We start from the raw sequence: 17582 nt of genomic DNA on the forward strand, positions 1-17582 counted from the left end.
CCTCCTGTAGGTATTACACATCAGGCAAGCGTGAAAGCGTCCTTGACCTAAACAAAATAATATCACCAGAAATTTTCCTGAGCTATCAAGTGTATATGTGTGATAAAAATCAATGTGGTGCACTTGAAAGCTTCAGAAAAAGATAAGAAACGCAGCTTGTTTTTTTCATTTGGCCCACTGTATAAAATTCAGTCAAGCAATACTATTTATCAAATAATTTTACTACAACTTGTGTTTTTGTGAGTAGTGGCAGAAGGCTTAAATGCATTAAGGTTGCCATCTACAATGTCAACCAACCTAAATTTGGATATCCTGCACTGAGTCCAAGAATAGCTCTTTTGTAGGCTTTGCTTCAGTTGACATAATTTCCCGAAAGAGATTATGGAAACTGGCATCTGCCGGGGGGCTTGGTCATTCATTTTCTGGCACAAGCTCTAAGAAATTCCGGGCACGTGAAGGAAGCGCTCCCCTACATGGTCATCACGTCAGAGCTGTTCCTGTCCGAAAGTATTTTTTCACATCCATTTATCACGATGCCTTCATGTTCTACCGAAAATATTATGTTGGGATTTATTTATTGTTCACACGGCGACACTGGGGGGTTTAATTAGTGAGTAAATACTTACAGGATAAAGAAACTCAAATGTATAGTGGCAAGGTTTGACAGCAGCACCCATTTGAATGGTTGCTCTTATCACTGGGTTCACGTTTAAACATTTCGGCTTCAGTGTGCCGACACAGGCATGGAAAGTGAAACGCGCATACTGCATGTGAAGGCACCACAGACCCCCCACCTTTAACTTGCAAGAGGTCCATTTAAAATAAAGAGAAACTGAAAGGACTCGCTGCATCATATTGCATCACCAACCGAGGTGCCAAAACCGCCTCGCTCAAAAGCTTTCAGACGGTCAGGCTGCGCGCTTTACTCTGGTCTACACATTTACAGGGAGCAGCAAGTCACCAAGCAACCATCAGATATCAGTTTGTACCACGAAATTAGTAGCTTAGAGAGCTGCCTTCATTCAGTCATTCAAAGGTTAGTCCAAGCTGCAGAGAGACGCGCTGGTTGTGCGCCAGTTTCACAGTTTTCATGCCAGTGGTTTCACCCACACGGATGATCGGGACTGGATGAAAGTTCCCGTCGGTGGAACAGCAGCCACTACTCGGTGACCAGCCAGTCTGCTGCGAGTCTGGGAGAGATGTCCCCATTATTTATGGACACCAGTTATGAATCCAACAGCTCTGGCTCCCTGTCGCCTGATGAATGCAACAGCAACGCAGCTGGATCAGTAAGTAACCCCCCTCTTGTCTGTGCAGAGTCTCAGTCGTTTAGGTCATAGTAAGCTGAAATCAACTGGATTAGATTTCTAGGTCGAAGACGTTTTGGATGAGAGGTGAAAGGTCTTCGACCTATAAATCTAGTCCAGTTGATTTTTCCTAAGGTTTTTTCAGCTAACCCCCTTCTTATTAACTAACAATTCATTATATTATTTATTTGTACTTATTTTCTCTCTGATCCACAGATTTTTTTGGTTTTATGTATTGTTTGGGCATTTCCCCTTTATCTGACAGCTGACAGCATAGAAACAGCCAGGAACGATGGGAAATGGTGGGGTGACAGCCTGTTTTATGAAACAATACACTTGTGACTTGTATAAAAATACTATAAAAATACATGCATTATAATAAACTCACTCTACAATCAGTATAAACCCATCATAAACACATATTTACAATTTTAGGCCAGTAAGAATCAATCAGGCCCATCCTATTACGTATATAAAAGTGGACTCAAAACATCGAAGTGACCAAAAACCTGGCTCTGGGTATCACTGTAGCATCCTGTACACCTCATAATATCAGGCAATGTTAGACTGGTTTGCACTTGTCATCACTGCTGATATCTCTTGGCTCCAGTTGGGATTTCTAGTTTTGCTGTCTGCAGCGAGTGCCGACTGATGTTTGTCTTTTTCTTCAAGCTTGGCTGCCGTGCACCTGTCCTCTCATAAAAGTAAAGGAAAGGTGCATTTACACTTAAAAAAAAATCTAAAATGTATACATTTTTTTGTACTGTAGCAATTAATACAGTTTTAGTTGTTTTGCTGAGAGGAATTTATTTCCAATATGATGAAGCTCTTAAGACTGAATGCTTTTACCTTGAGAGGTTTATGTTCCTTGCAGATGACATTTCAAACCTTTAATACATAGGATCCATTTTATCAAGAAGTAAAAGTCACACACAGTAATAGAGGAAATTATTAGATGCAGCCACCTTGAATGCCTTGAATGAGGTGTCAGAAAGATTTACTTTTTTTTACTTTTTAACCTTCATTTGTTCATCAATGTACTTTGTCAACTTGACTATACACTGGAAGAATTTACTCCTGAAATTAACTTCACACGCCACAAGTTTCTGTCCTTCCAAGTCCACATCTGTTTACTTCTTTACTGAGCTGCATGAACGGAGAGACCACGTGGTAATTCATGTGATGGGTTTGTTTTATGAACTACTGTACGTGATGTTTCAAAACATTATGCAACCTCAAAAACTTATACATGTCCCCTAAAAAGACAGCCGGGGATTTGCCCCAAGAGAAGCACACACTTGAAAACCACACACAGAACTGGCATGTACTGTAATGACCAGTGGAGGAAGTATTCAGGTCCTTAGCTGAAGTAAAAATACTGATGCAACATTGTGAAAATACTCCACTATATGTAAAAGTCATGCACTGAAATGTTACTTAAGTAAACGTACCAAATTATACCCAGAAAACTGTACTGAAGGTATCAAAATATAAGTGCTCCATACATAAAAACGTCCCCTCTGAGTGTGATACTATTATATATTTATCACCAGAACGTGATAACTAATGCAGCAGTGTGGAAGCAGCAGTTTTTTTCTAAGGTGGAGCCGATTTATTAAAATCTTTTAAATAAGTCTGCAGCTTATGGCAGTTTTCATTCTGGATCAACCTGGAAACTCTTGTCTTGATTGATCGATTGATTGTTTGCTTTAAAAATGTGTGAAAACAGTGAGAAATGCTGTCACGAAGAGCTCAGGTAGTTTTGTTGTGTCTGAGCAACAGTGAGATCATAAAATGATTCAGTTTACTCTGATTTAAGGTGAGGAAAAGCAGCAAACCCTCACCTCTGACAAACTGTGATCATGAAATGTTACATGTACAATTCATTAATCAGTTATTAAAATAGCTTTCTGTTTACTGATGAGTCATTTCAGTTTTATTAGGTAAATTATAACAAAACATATTTTATAAGCTCATCATAAGTTTTGAGTGTAAAATCCTAATTTTTTCAGCAACTTGTCAGGTAAATGTACTGCAGTACAAAGGTAGAAGAGCAGAAGTATAAAGCAGCATGGAATAAAAATATGGTAGCCTACCTGGGTAAATGTAATTAGTTACTTGCCACCACTGGTAATGAATGTGGCCACCTGTGTGTACTGTAATCTTTATAGGAGAGAGAAGGAAAGGGACAACACCTGGGAAACATGGGTACGAAAAGACGAGAGAAGAACAGAGACGCGGCAAGGAAGAGCCGCAGGAAGCAAACGGAGAGAGCAGACGAACTTCATGAGGTTTGAAACACTTACCCCTGACCTTCTTTCTCTCCTTTGCTGCTTCCTTACACCCCTCATCCTGTGACTCTGTCACTTCGTCTGTTTTTTTTTTCACTCTCTCTCACACACACGCACACACACACACACACACACACACACACACACACACACACCCACCCACACACACTGTGTGACTAGTGGTGTGTGTCTTGTGTAATTTGGCAGCATGCTTGCCATTTCTTGTAAATAGTCTGCTTGAGCAGAAGGGCTTTCACTCCCTCTGGTGCCCTCCCCACAGACCGTCCCTTTCCTTTGTGTTTTCACACACACAAACACCCACACACGCTCTCCCCTTCCTGCTATTGTTTTTCCATGGGTGCCTCTCGTTTCTTTCCCCTAGGGTCAAATTCCAGTGTAGGGTTGTTACACAACAGACACACATTGCGCAGCTTTCTCAGGCTCAGTTTCTGATTGAATGTGATGATTAGTTTGCACCACTGAAAATAGTTTTTTTATATATTTGTATATCCCCACACTGCTGGCAGGCAGATGTGTGACCTTTCAACCAGGCTATCTGTTTCCCTCTGTCTCCAGTCTTTATGCTAAGCTATGCTAAGTGGCTGCTGGCTTCATATTTAATGAACAGGTATGACAGTCCTATCGATCTATGAAGCAATTACACTAGACTGAAGAGCACTTCTGAAAATTAGGACTTGTACAACTGAATTTCTGAATTTCATGAATTTCTGGAGGACAAATGGCTGGATGTGAGCTTTCCTGTTTTGTTAAAATTCCCTTTCTGACAGATTTCTGTGCAATAATCTGAATGTTTTTATTTCTCCAATAAATATAACAAAGGTTTGATTTTCATAAAACTGAAACATGTGATTTATTACTTTCCAGCCATGAATGCATCTCAGTGCACACACACACACACACACACACACACACACAAGATGTTCCCTTTATGCTGACAAAAATTAAACCTGCAGTTTACTGTGCTGCATCTAGCTTGGTTGAAGATGTTTCCCTTTGACTCTAATTGCATTTTATATATATATATACATGATAACATAGCAGCTGTAAAAAGTTGGACGAGTGTGGAGGGAGTCCAGACTTTCACTTTTAGTATCTTCTTCCCTTTCAGTTTTACTGTCTGTGTATCCTTTAAGTTAAATTTAAAGAAGCATAATCACCACAAACCAGTATGACTTGCGATAAATACGAAGTTGTGTCAGCAGTTTTGGTTTTAAAGGACTAGCACCTGTGGTGAACAGCTAGTACTCCTACCCTGACTGTGACTTCTTCACTTATGTGACCTTCACAAGACTATAGCGGAGGTTCAATCTTACTGGAGGGAAACCCTTTTCTACTGAGTGTTAGTCAAGTCTTTACTTGCTGTCACTGATGTTCAGTGGAGATGAACACTGGCTGTTGTGGAGGACAAGTGTTTTCAGACTGCACTGAAACTTAATGGGGCCTAAAAGCAAGTTTAGCTGATCATAAACCCGGATACAATTCTACTCATTGAAACAAATGAGAAAAATAGAATCTTTAAAAGTGTTTTTAGCCACATTTAAATTCTTTATTTATTTGCTTAAACTGAGCATTGATCAGCAGGGAGTTGCTTTTTTTGTTCTCTGCGCCGCCCCGCCGTCTCCTTTCATGCTGAACTTGCAGTACTGTCACTTCAGAGCCATATTTCAGTTCTCCTTTGGGGTTCTGACTTTGGCCACGCATCATCCATTGTATGGCCGTTGTGCTTTCTATAACAGCACTTGAGAAGCCCCTTCAGAAAGAGTGGCATTAGTGTTGCCTGGCTATAGTGTTTTATTACAGCACAAGTCAGTCCTGGTGTGATGCTACAGTGTGTGGGTAGGATGTGATTGCCTTTGTTATTTGTCTTTTGATATATGCCTTTAATCTGTTTTTATGGCTGATGAGCGCCACCCAGAGGGATAATAAAGACATGCCTGACTCAGTTTGACATGAACTGTTTGTCATTTGTGGCCCTCTTTTCTCCCGTCATGTTCATCTCTCTCTGTTGTCTCTTTTTCTCCCCTCCTACCTCATTTGTGCTTTTCTTTTTCCCTTTTCTCCTTAGGAGCTCCAGTGTATTGAGCGATCAAACTCTGCCCTTAAAAAGGAAATTGCTGCACTGAAAAGAGACTTCAACCTCTATAAAACAGCTCTGGAGCGCCATGAACCGTATTGCTGCCTCAGAGCCTGCGCATCCAGCTCCAGCTCACCTACCTGCCTCTCTGTGTCCCTCTCAGCCGACTGTCAGGCCGGTTCCAGCCCTCCTGGATGTCCACCCCAGGCCTCAGACTCCTCTTTGGCTACTGCACCTTCACCTACTACCTCTTTAACCTCAAGCCTGGATCTTCAAACCTTTGACTGTGTTGAAAATTCTCATCTCTCAAGTGCAACGTCTTCTTCAACAACTACATTAGCTTCATCTTCTGGCTTGTCTACTGAACTCTTCAATGCCCCCTCCTCCAGCCCAGTGACTGTTCCTCATCCATTCTCTTTCTCCACGCTCCCAGCTCCTCACTCTCTTTTTAGCAAAGAGCCTCTAATCACCTCAAAGTTGACAAACGGTACGTCAGTCTGCACCAGCCTCATTTCTAACACTATTTCCTCTAGCATCCTGACCTCAACTGCTCAGACTCAACCTTTACAAGACACCATCCATGAAAAGTCTTCAGCATCAGCAAATACTTGTGCCTCTACATCTCATTTTGACACATTGGATGAATATTTAATGAAACAAACCCCTTTTATGGTGCCCTCTTACTCCCATTTAGTGGCAGAAAACGCAGGTCGAGTAACACAAGATTGTCCCATGGATGTGCCCCAGCTTCATGCAGGTCATTACATTAGGAATCCGGATGATTCAAGTCCGCCGTCTTCTCTTTTACTGCCAACTTTTCAAGGTCCTGCTCCTGAGTCTCTTTTAGTTTCACCTCTGGCAAACTTAGAACCATTTTCTGCTCCTTCCTTTGCCTTAAAGTCAAGTTCTACTCAACAAATAACTCCTACTCCTGTATCTTTGCTTTCCCTCCTAAATGTCCCGAGTCCACCTAGCATCTCTCAGACTATCTGTCATGGCTTTGATGGACTTAACGCTCAACCTCCACCACTGCTGCCAATGTCGGGAGATCTCTCCCTTTCTGAGCTCCTGGAGGACAATGATTGGATCCTAAATGGGACCAGCAATCAGTAGCACTACATGCCACATGACAAAGGCAGACCATCAAAATGGTCATTTAATTGATATGTTTCAAGTTGTTTAACTGAACTCTGGACACACTCAAAGACAAGTGGTACTAAATCACAGCATCATCACACCTAATGATTTAGGTCTCAGGTTAATAAAAAAAAAAAGCTAAACAAACAAAACAACTGTTATTTAGCTTGTTGGGAGTCAGAATGCAGTACAGGCCAGCAGCAGCAGCAACTATAAAATGCAAGGATTTATGAGTAAGGGAGACAGATTTTCACATCTGACATCCAGCTGGTACTCATTTATGGAAAACTAGCATGAGAAAATGAACCAGGAGCCAAACTAATGTCTGGGCTGTTGCACATATTCAGCTTTTTGGTTTTTCCTAAAGGGATAATCCGGTGATTTACTATTACACATTCATAAAATTGGAAGACTCATAAGAGACAGTACCAGCAAAGGCCAAGATATCCTCATGTTTAGTCCCTCATTAGCTCCAATGACTACATTGATTCTACATTGCCTGTAATACAGCTAATTATACATCTCATTACACTGGAAAATCCCACATTTTTCAAGCCCTGTGCCTCCAGACACAGACTTTCTTTCATAAATTTGTAGGCTCAAGCTCTGATGACATCACTATAACACCATCAGGGTTATTTTCTTAGTCTTGTCCAGAGCCACAGTTTACTCCCATGATGAAGAAACTGACCTTTATGTCTGAAATTGATGGTTTCTCTTTCATAATGATAAGGAGACATCTAGCTAAGCTTTCAGAGACTGGGGATACCTTTCCTTCAGACTTTGCTCGACGACAGGCCAAAACTCTGTACAATACTTGTAATACTTGTGAGACCATATTTACTAGCCTCTGAAGTTGTGATGTGATCCAACGAAAAGCCACCAGTTTTTCGAATACGTGAATCAAAGTTAGGCGTCACCCCCTTCCTGAAAATCTGACTCAGCATTTGAAACTTGGGCACAGTGACTACTTCCCCACAGTTTCATGGACACATAATCAGGAGAACTTTATATCTTTGCCTGGAGCAGCTGTTTGAACATGTAGTAACAGTTCCACAGTTAACCAGTGAGCCTGCACATTGATTATGATTTAAACTTAAGGAAATGTCATTGCTTTTTTTTTTTTTTTTTTTTTTTTTTTTGCTTTTCTTTTTTAACCTCATTTAAAATTCACAGTCAAACACACGGTCTCTCATATTACTGTATGCTGCTGCTGAGTATGTATGGCCTGCAATATGTGAATCCATGAAATAACTTAAGTCATCCCATTTTCTGATTAGTTTTTTCAGTAAATAGTTTGCACATCTGTATTATTTACCTGTCAAAGTGCAGTTTGCTAAATAAATAACCACAGAGGGTGAGTAGGGGCCCACAGCTTATTTTTGCCCTGGGACCCTCTAGTGATTAAACCCAGCCATGATTGCATGCAGGACAAAAGGCTGCTATTATAGGAACTGTTATAGGAAGTGGATTGTACATTTTTTTTTAAAGTTAGGAACTAGGGTTCATCTTATTGATGATTGTATTACAAAGATGATTCTGCTTTATACACAATGTATGTTTGTATATTGGAATAAGAGTTTATTCAGTATAGAAATCTGATTTAGTGTGAGGCTTTGGGTGTGTGTTATCACTATTTTGTATTTATTGTGCATTAAACGTTGCATTAAATAATCTTATTTCACTTTTTTTCAGTTTACACCTCATTTCTGTAGGCTTTGTAGTATTCTAATATAGCTACAAAACAACAACAATCAGCTGTTATTTTTGAAAGATGAAAAACGTGTTACACTTCAAATGACAAAGTAAATTCATAAGTGTTAACCAACTCACCACTGATCGGTTCATTACACTTCAGCTACAGCCTTAGCTGGTCTGATATGCCCTGGAGATGATGGGAGCTAATGTTATCTGACTTTAGATGGATATTTCTGTGTAACTGACATTACAAGTCCAAAAACTACAACTGTTTGTGGTAGCTTTGTGTCTCTTTTGAGTCATTTTGCATCTTGTTTTAACCAGTTCAGATCTATATTTGGTTGCAGACATTTAGCGTCTGCTTGTACTTGATCTCTGCCTTTTTCTGGTCATTTTTGTTTTTTAAGTAGCTTATGTTTTCACTTTGTGTCTCTTTATGGCTGTTGTGTGCTTATATATTTAGTTGATTTTTTTTCTTTTGTATATTTGTGGTCATTTTGCATCCTTTGTACTTGTTTTAAGTCTGTTTTTTTATCTCATTTGTTATTTTGCTTCTCTTTTTAGTCATTTTGCATCTATATATGGTTATTTTGGTTCATCTTATCTATTTATTATTATTATTTTGTCAATGAGGTAATCATTTAGTGTTTCTCACTTCTTCTGTTTTTCTTGGAAATTGTTTGATTGACTTTCCAATAAGAAATGTTAACAGATCCCTTAGTCCTTGGGGACTGTGCCCTAAATTTCCTTACCCTTATTTGCCTCTGCTGATGAAGCAGACCAGCAGCCCACTTTTTCTGCACCACCGAACACTTACCGGATCCCGGTCAATTCTTCACCCCCACAACTTTCCACTGGGTTTTTCCCAGAAGGCAGTCAGCTGAATTCATCTGGGAAACAACACAGGAGGAGGCGGAGGGGGTGGAGGAGGAGGAGGAGAAGGAGCGAACGGGGCCCAGGTATTGCGCATAAAGCTGGAGTGTGTTTATGGTGAAACGAGTAGTAACTAGGGTTCAAGGCTGGCAAACACATTCACCGCTGGCCAACGTGCGACTTGGAGAGGGGGATGATTGCGCATGGCTAATTGCGCTTTTTGAATGCGCGAACGTGTGTGTGTGTGTATGTGTGTGAGAGAGAGAGAACAAATGGTTTAGTGGGGAGAAAAGAATGGATGGGTCTTGATCCTCAAAGCCAAGTGCAACACGCACAAACACAAATGGGGAACGGGAGGAGAGGAATGGGGGAGGCGGGGAGATGAGCGTCAAAGCGGTGAGCTGCTGGAGAACAGGAGCGAATATTTCATAACGGGATGAAACAGCAGCCAGAGGTTTGGCAGAGGTGACGCAGTGAGAGCGGAGGAGCGCGGGCACTAATGATGCATTTATTTAAGTTAAATAGCAAAAGCCAGGCCGCGTAAATAAAAGCAAATAAATAAATAAATCCATCCGTATCGCGTCATCCGCAGTGAGGAGCCTTCCTCTCTCCTTGCGCCACCTTTAAGCTGAAGAACATGCGCCAAGACAGTCGGAGTGAGATAAGAGAACATCCGGTCACATCAGTCAAAATAAAACCCCCTTAATGCACCTGCTTCCACAGGTATGGCGAAACGTGGCGCTAACACAAATTTTTACCCTACTCCAATATTGTCCTTTGTTAAAGTGATCAGACTTAGAAGCAGAGCATTTTGTTTAAATTTTTACTATAATAACCACTTTTTTGAAGGAATGCTAAAAGAAGTTGAGAGAAGACGAGTATCTGTTGAAAAGAACGGATGTGAAAATAAAAGTATAGCTGCAAAATGTATCTCCTCACATTTCAAAACGGAGAGAAAGGGCAGGGTAAACACAGTTTCTAAATCAAATAACAGTGAGAGCTACTCGACAACCTCTGGATCATGTGTTTGAGTCCAGATGTCAGTTAACACCTGTAAATATACCTTGTACATATCGATCCGTTGAATCCAGACTGTGTATATAATACTTTATTCCTAATGTACATTCCTTTGTTTGATTGCACATTACTTGTTTACTTCTGTTCTCAGCCTTACACTGTTTACTTGCCCACTGCTGCCTTACATAAGGACATTTACATACTAGGTCAAGGTCAAAGTGTTTATTTGTCATATGCACAGTTAGGAAACGTGTTTCCCTGTATAATGAAATTCTTACTTTGCCATCCACATGAATGCCACAAAATACAAATGAGAAATAAAGTAGATAAATAAGTAACACAAAATCTAAGGCACTTTAAGCAGCAAATGCAGAGATATAATAAAATATATAAGAATATAATAGAGAATGTATGCTGCATGGGAGCAGCATGTGCAGTAGTCAACAGTCATTGTGCAATTATGCATGTGCAAACTGAGAATGTAAACAGTACATCACGTATTTCCTGATAATAAACTCCTCAGCTGTTTAGGAGTCTGATGGCAGAGGGAAAGAAAGAGTTTTTCAGTCTAGAGGTCCTACATTTCACACTTCTGAACCTCCAGCCAGAGGGTAGGAAGGTAAAAGGTCCATGCTGGGGGTGGGTGGGATCTTTGAGGATGGAGGCAGCTTTCCTACATACCCTGCGGTGGTAAATGCTCTGCAGAGAGGGCAGTGGAGTCCTAGTGATCTTCTCCGTAGTCTTTACCACTCTCTGCAGGCTCTTGTGGTCCATAGCAGTAGTGCTGCCATACCAGACAGTGATGCACCTGGTCAAGATGCTCTCAATGATGCAGCTGTAGAAGTTGGAAAGGATCCTAGGCGACATGCCAAACCTCCTCAGCCTCAGGACGTACAGCTACCGTTGGGGCTTCTGACCCGCTGTGTGGTGTTAAGTGTCCAAGTGAGCTCCTCACTGATGTGGACACCCAGATATTTGAAGCAACGCATTGAGAGCCGCTGTACCAGAGTCAAATTCCTCGTGTGTCCAACACACCTGGCCAATAAAGCTGATTCTGATTCTAACAGTCTGCAGACTACACTGCTCCCTTGTTGGCATGTTTAGAAATGTGTCCGTCTTTATCTGGTCTCAGCCAAGTGATCTGAATAGGTATGCTTTATTATGTATGGGGTAAACCTTTTTTAAAATCTAGATTTATATAGACATACAGTATGTTTGACAACCTAATATATTGCTGCTTTAATGTTGCATGTTATTTCTTTGTGTTATGAAACGCACTTTAGTTTTTCTGCCTGGCACTTTATTTTGAAAGCTACAGCACCTGGTTTCCCGTTTTCCAGGCTACCTGTGTGCTCCTTGACGCATCTCTCCGAGGCGCCGTAGATCTACTGAAGAACGGGAACCGAGAAGGGGGACAGGAGCAAAAACACGTCAGTCTTACGGACACAGACACGGGCTGCTCAACACAGGCCTTCAGTCTTTTCACTCCGGGCTGCGAGGGGAAGCGGCACCTTTCTGTGTTTTAACCTATTTCCTGATTTTTCTCACCGCGGAGCTAGAGACGGAGCAGCGGGGCTCTGTGTGGCATCGGCCGCTGGCAGAGGACCTGCACATGTCGGCGCGGGGAGGGACCGTGCGTTTCCCCGGCCTGATACGGCCGGAGGGCGCCCGGCGGGAGTGGAGGGGGTATAATCCGCGATCAGAACAGTATTTTGAGCGACTGAGGAAAAAAAACGTAAACAAAAAGCAGGTGCAGGCGTTTTAATGGTTGAAAGAGGGTCCGTTTAAAACGAGCGAGGACAACAGTGATGCGGCAGCCGAGGTGGGCCCAGACTGATGATTTTATGATATCATCATCCGCCGCCAGGACCGATCACCGATTTTATCAATAAGGAGCATCATCGAGGAGAATAAGCTATAAACTGACCCGGAGTCCGTTGGTTTGTTTGTTTTTTCTCTGGATAAACAAGAGGGGGTTAATCGGTGCTTGATTACAGTGATTTTTTTATTTTTTACACAAGGAGCTCAGCTAGGGCTGTGTATGATCAATTTTAGAAACAGATGAGATTTAGGCCGATGACTTAGTCGATGTGTGACGCCAATACACAAGCAGGGAGGTGTGTGTGTGTGAGAGAGAGAAAGAGAGGAGACGCGCCTGCTTGAGCATCATCTGGTAGCTGTACAGGCTACTCCTCCACGGGGATGATACACAAGCGATTTTTAATCTGTGCGTGAACAACAGAAGAGTCAGGGATGCTGCTGCTGCCATTTCCCGTCCAGCTCTGATAGAGACAGCAAGGCGCACAGACGGGACTGGACGTCCAGAAATTCTCTCTTCACACCTCTCCTCCGCCTCTGCACCTTTCTCCCCCCTTCATCTCTCACCCCTCTCCTCCTGCCTCCCTCCCTCTTCCTGTTCCACCACCACCCCTGGTGCGTATTTTCATAATCCTTCTGTGATTCAGAAAGTCACCCACTCCTCTATCCTCTCCTCCATTCATCCATACGTTCTTTTTAAACGCCACTTTACGCACTCATACGCGCAAAGGCACGCACGCACGCATTACCACCACCTCATCACCACCGCCACCTACAGTCATCATGGAGACGACCAAGCTGCCTCCGTCCAGCCCGTCCTCGCCGACCACCAGCTTCTCAGTGCCCTCCGCGGAGAAAGTGGACGGGTTCCCGCGCAGGTCGATGCGCAGAGCCCGTCAGAGGAGGTCCCACAGCTCGTCCCAGTTCCGCTACCAGAGCTCCCAGGTGGAGCTCACTGCATTGCCCCCTCTGAAAGGTGAGACGCTGATTTACTGTATTAGCCATGGGTCAATGTCAGAAAGAACACTGGAGGAATATTATAGCAGTTACAGTTATAAAGGCCTAATAATGTCATCATTTTCACTTTATATGTGTCAAAGTAAAAGTAATGTCAGACACCCATTGATCAATACTATGGAGAGGCCTATTGGTGTATGTTCTACTGTTAGGTGTCCACTGTTGCATATGATCCTTTCTGTCCTTGCCCTGTCTGACAGGGCAGAGCATTGTCTTTGCTTTAATGGAATGATAACTGGAATAATGTTGGAATATACTGCACTGGGACTAATAATTATTTTCATTATTGATTAATCTGATCCAAGGTGATATCCTTAGATTTTGTTGACCAACTGACCAAAATCCAAAGATACTGAGGTTATTATCACAGAAGATTAAGAAAACCCACAAATATTCTGGGATCTTTTTGCAGAATTGGCACATTTGTCTGTATTACCAGTAGCTAAATAGTTCAAAGAACATGCATCATATAAGCATTTCCCAGTAAGAATGTCTTTATTTTTTTGCATTTTAATCTTGTTGATTATGAAATTTTGTTTTTCTTTCTTTCATGAAAATATGTTTTACACTGGGTTTGTCCAAAGGTTCAAGTCCAGGTTTATGTGTTGACCCTTACACATACTATCAAACATCTGCTTGTCTCCTTGACTGGTTGATGTATTGTTGTTGTAATCAGGAGCACTTTCCTCCTTTTCAGAACACTGTGGACCATGTTTCATATTAAATCAACCTGAAACAATAATACTGTATATTGAATCAGAAACATACACATTGTGGCTTTAGAAATAAGAAATGATGCAGGCAGAGCTGCACTATTTATGGCTCTCTAATCCGAGAGCTGCTATTGCTACATAGACACCACTTTGATCTATGTAAGCTTGTTCAATATTTTTTCAGAATGAAAACATGCTGAGATACGGGACCCACTGACTTTCATTTTCAAGTCTAACACTGTCTGCATTTCATATACAGTAGCTGCTCAACTTGCAGAGACAGGCCTGGGTGGAGATTTGGCACGATGCAGATAAAGGAGGTGGACAATCTCAGAAAAATAGGACTTTCTTGGTTGCCTTTTTTACCCAGGAAAAGAGCATCTAAATTAATAATGAACAGCTGAAATGTTTGCAGTTATTGGCTGTAAACTAACTGGTAGCAATTTTAATAACTTTTTAGTAATTTCTTGTGCACAAATATTTTTTTTGGGTCCAGCTTTTCAAATGTCTCTGTTATATATCGAATGTTTGTGGGTTCTGAACAGTCGCTTGACAAAACATTTTAAAGAGCTCATTTCCAGCCATTTAATGTTTAATCTTGGGTACCTCTAGGTTGGCTTTGCACCCATCATAACTGCAAATAGTCTGTAATTATTTCAGAACAATAAAACCTGTTCCTAAAAACCAGAGGATAGTTTGTGAATGTGCACAACTCCTGCTGCTGGTGTTGAAAGTGGACAGCACAACGAGCCACAACAGCATGAATTCATTTGAATTTCTCCTCCATAGATAGGTAAACAACGGTATAATTAATTCCCTGTATTTTTCTCCACATCCTCTGGTAACAGTGCAGCAGCAGGGGGTAAAATATATCCACCAAACCATGTGCAGTCAAAAAATCCAGCTTCTAAAATGGCACCGGTGGATGTCAGGGAAGCTCACGTGAACACGCAACGGCCTGGACATTATGTCCATTCAAAGAAATCCTTAAACTATCATGTAATACTTTATTTTGTTAGAAAAAAAGTCTCAAGAGTGAGAGTTTGCAAGATGCATAGAGATACTAGAACATACGTTCACCTCATATTTTGAGCTTTAGGTCACATCTAAGATGATAATTCACCGCTGTATCATTGTAGATAAATCAGAATTAAAACATGCCTTTACTCAGTTTGATTCACTCCTGGGTTTTGTAGCTACAGCCTAACTTGGTCTAGTATGACCAGTAACTTTTAGCTATTGATAGATAATGTTCCCGAACTTAAGCTTGATGTTGTCATGTAACCGGCGTTACTGAGTCTGTTCACTGACATCACTACATTTTACCATTTACTGCACCATGAATTCATCCCCCAAAAACATTTTCTCACCAGGCTCTGTGCTTAGGTAGCAAGTACACGTCAGAGATGTCCAGATCAATGTTTTTGTACCTGCTCTTTGTTTCACACAGTCAGTAAGACCTGTCTCTCTATACCTGCTGTTCTCTCTCTCCATTTGTGCCTCTTCCTTACCTTGTGTGCCTTCTTCTAACCCATGTGTGCAGTAAAAGGACACACTGTAAGTCCTCATTTATGGCTCCAACCCCTCTTTATAAGGTTACTCCCTCTTTCATGTAGCCTGCATTCTCTTCCCATTAACCCTGTATGAAGAGAAGACCTTTCTGTTTTTACACACGGTACGAGGTGTGCGTCCATGTGTATGTGTCTGTCTTTTTACATCTCCTGATGTCCTCTCAGGCCCGTGAGCGTGGGACGTGCCCAGCACAATGATAGGGGGTTTCCACTATGTCTTTATGGAACCTTTGATTCAACCCTCTTCGGTGCATACTGTATGTGCTGTAGCTTTCAAAGACAGTTATCTCATGACTGCTGCGGCACTGTTTCTGGATCCCCAGGAGGACCTGATAGTAAGGTCCCGTGGCACCAGTGCAGGAGAAAGGATCTGGAGTAGGGAAGCATGTAACAGGTAGTATGTAGGCCAAGTGTAGACAGACTTGTGGGTGTTTTATCCTCCAGAGAATCACATTCCCATTGCTAATTTGAACTCCTCCTGTTAACAGCAGCACATCTCTTTTACTTCAAACCCGGAGCAAAGCTTCATTTATTCTCAGTTTCAGGCTGAATATCAAACATAACAGTAATAAATACCATGGCAAATAACCATAAGGAAGATGTGACAACAGAAATAGTTGGTCAACAGGAGTAAGAGTTTATCCACCCTGAAACTAACTGCTGGGGTGTACATGGCCTTCTTATGGACCCATTTTGTTGCTGATGATATATTTCTCTTATTCCCACAGCTGGCTAGCCAAATAGACAATGGAGATTTATAGCAGAAAATGTTTAAAGTAATCAGCATTAAGCTTAGAGTTTTAGGTATTAATCTTTGATCCTCAATGTTTTGGATCAATATCAACAAGCAAAACAGGAAGGAATCCATCATAGATGAGGCAGTGATACTCATTTCTAGCCTTAATCGACCACAATGCAATGCAGTTACAGCTTGCATCTTTGCAGATCTGTCATCAGTAGTGTGTGAAACATCACACCCTCCTAAACCGCTTCTCTGTACTTGGAACAACCAGATGTTTTTCTCTGTCTACTCCCAGTTTTTCTGGACCTCAAACACCTCATATGGAAAACACTGGGAGCTGCTAAATGTTGTATAAGTACATGAAGCAGGTTTAGGGACACTTGTAGTGAGATGTTATCTAACTGTGCAAGAGTAACAGAAGGTGGTCACTCGGTGAGTGCTGGGAGGCTTGTGGCAGGTGATTGGTTCTGGCCTTGAGACAGTAATTCATTGGTCAGTTCCTTTGCTTGACTCTTGAGGAATGATTCTACAGCAGAACCGCACTACCACTCAAAAGTGTGGACACACTTCAATTCAACGGGATGGTGTGTCCAAGCCTCTGACAATTAGTGTATATCTGATGCTGATGTTGAGTTGAGTGCCAGTGCAGGAAGCAGAGCACTTTTCATATAAGGAGGCAGAAGGGTCTGGAAGTCAGGGTAGTCAGGATGGGTGTGTAGTTTGTTTTACTTTTACAGAGGGGATCTGAGTGTATGTCCCATCACAGATGTGCAGTTAACCATTTGAGTCAGTATAAAATTCTTTTCCTAAACATATTATACGTCAGCCATAGTTTATTTGCCATAACCTCAGTCTTTAATCTTAACCACACTGAAGCTGCCATGCACAAAGAAAATGTTGGCATTGGGCATAACAACCAGTATGAGAACCTACCATTTGTAAGAAAAAACTCTCACAATCCTGGTCACATTTAAAAGCTAACTCTATCAATATAAAACAACAAAATGATAAGTGATCCTGATCCAAAGTTATAGTGGCACAAACATAGAAAAGTGTTAGTTTGTTTTGGCTTGCATAGGTTTGTTTTAAACAACAACATTATTCTAAAGTATTAGAGGATAATAAAAATAACATGAGAGGTACTTGGAATATATTAAATAATTTGATTAGAAATAGTCCCAGCAAGAGTAACTACCCCCAATACTTTATGGATAATGATACACTGGTCACCAGAATGGAGGATGCAGTAGATAAGTTTAACTGATTTTTTGTGAATGTTGGCCCTAGAAGTATTTGTAAAGAT

At 41.5% G+C, this 17582-nt stretch overlaps 2 protein-coding genes across 3 annotated transcripts in view; both read left to right on the forward strand.

The window, feature by feature from the left end:
- The first annotated feature begins 7 nt into the window (after window positions 1-7).
- On the forward strand, window positions 8-9053 carry batf2 (basic leucine zipper ATF-like transcription factor 2). The gene is made up of 3 exons (XM_020610136.1): window positions 8-1289; window positions 3479-3598; window positions 5685-9053. Exons 1-3 carry the CDS (start codon window positions 1200-1202, stop codon window positions 6804-6806), a joined length of 1332 nt encoding a protein of 443 aa, XP_020465792.1. The 5' UTR covers window positions 8-1199; the 3' UTR covers window positions 6807-9053.
- A 2739-nt stretch (window positions 9054-11792) lies between these two features.
- Window positions 11793-17582, forward strand: part of ppp2r5b (protein phosphatase 2, regulatory subunit B', beta) — a 39205-nt gene continuing 33415 nt past the window's right edge. For both annotated transcript variants that reach the window (XM_020610147.1, XM_020610149.1), the window contains exon 1: window positions 11793-13212. In XM_020610147.1, coding sequence (XP_020465803.1) covers window positions 13020-13212 — 193 coding nt within the window. In that variant the 5' untranslated portion in view covers window positions 11793-13019. The remainder of the gene's footprint in view (window positions 13213-17582) is intronic.

The sequence above is a fragment of the Monopterus albus genome, unplaced genomic scaffold (assembly GCF_001952655.1).
Source record: "Monopterus albus unplaced genomic scaffold, M_albus_1.0 scaffold104.1, whole genome shotgun sequence".
NCBI classification, from domain to species: Eukaryota; Metazoa; Chordata; class Actinopteri; order Synbranchiformes; family Synbranchidae; genus Monopterus; species Monopterus albus.

Bases quoted from the DNA above. Each gene is read 5' to 3' on its own strand.
- batf2 (XM_020610136.1), top strand. From the start codon at position 1,200: ATGTCCCCATTATTTATGGACACCAGTTATGAATCCAACAGCTCTGGC. The intron at 1,290-3,478 runs GTAAGTAACCCC...TAATCTTTATAG, and splicing joins ACAGCAACGCAGCTGGATCA to GAGAGAGAAGGAAAGGGACA. The intron at 3,599-5,684 runs GTTTGAAACACT...TTTTCTCCTTAG, and splicing joins GAGCAGACGAACTTCATGAG to GAGCTCCAGTGTATTGAGCG.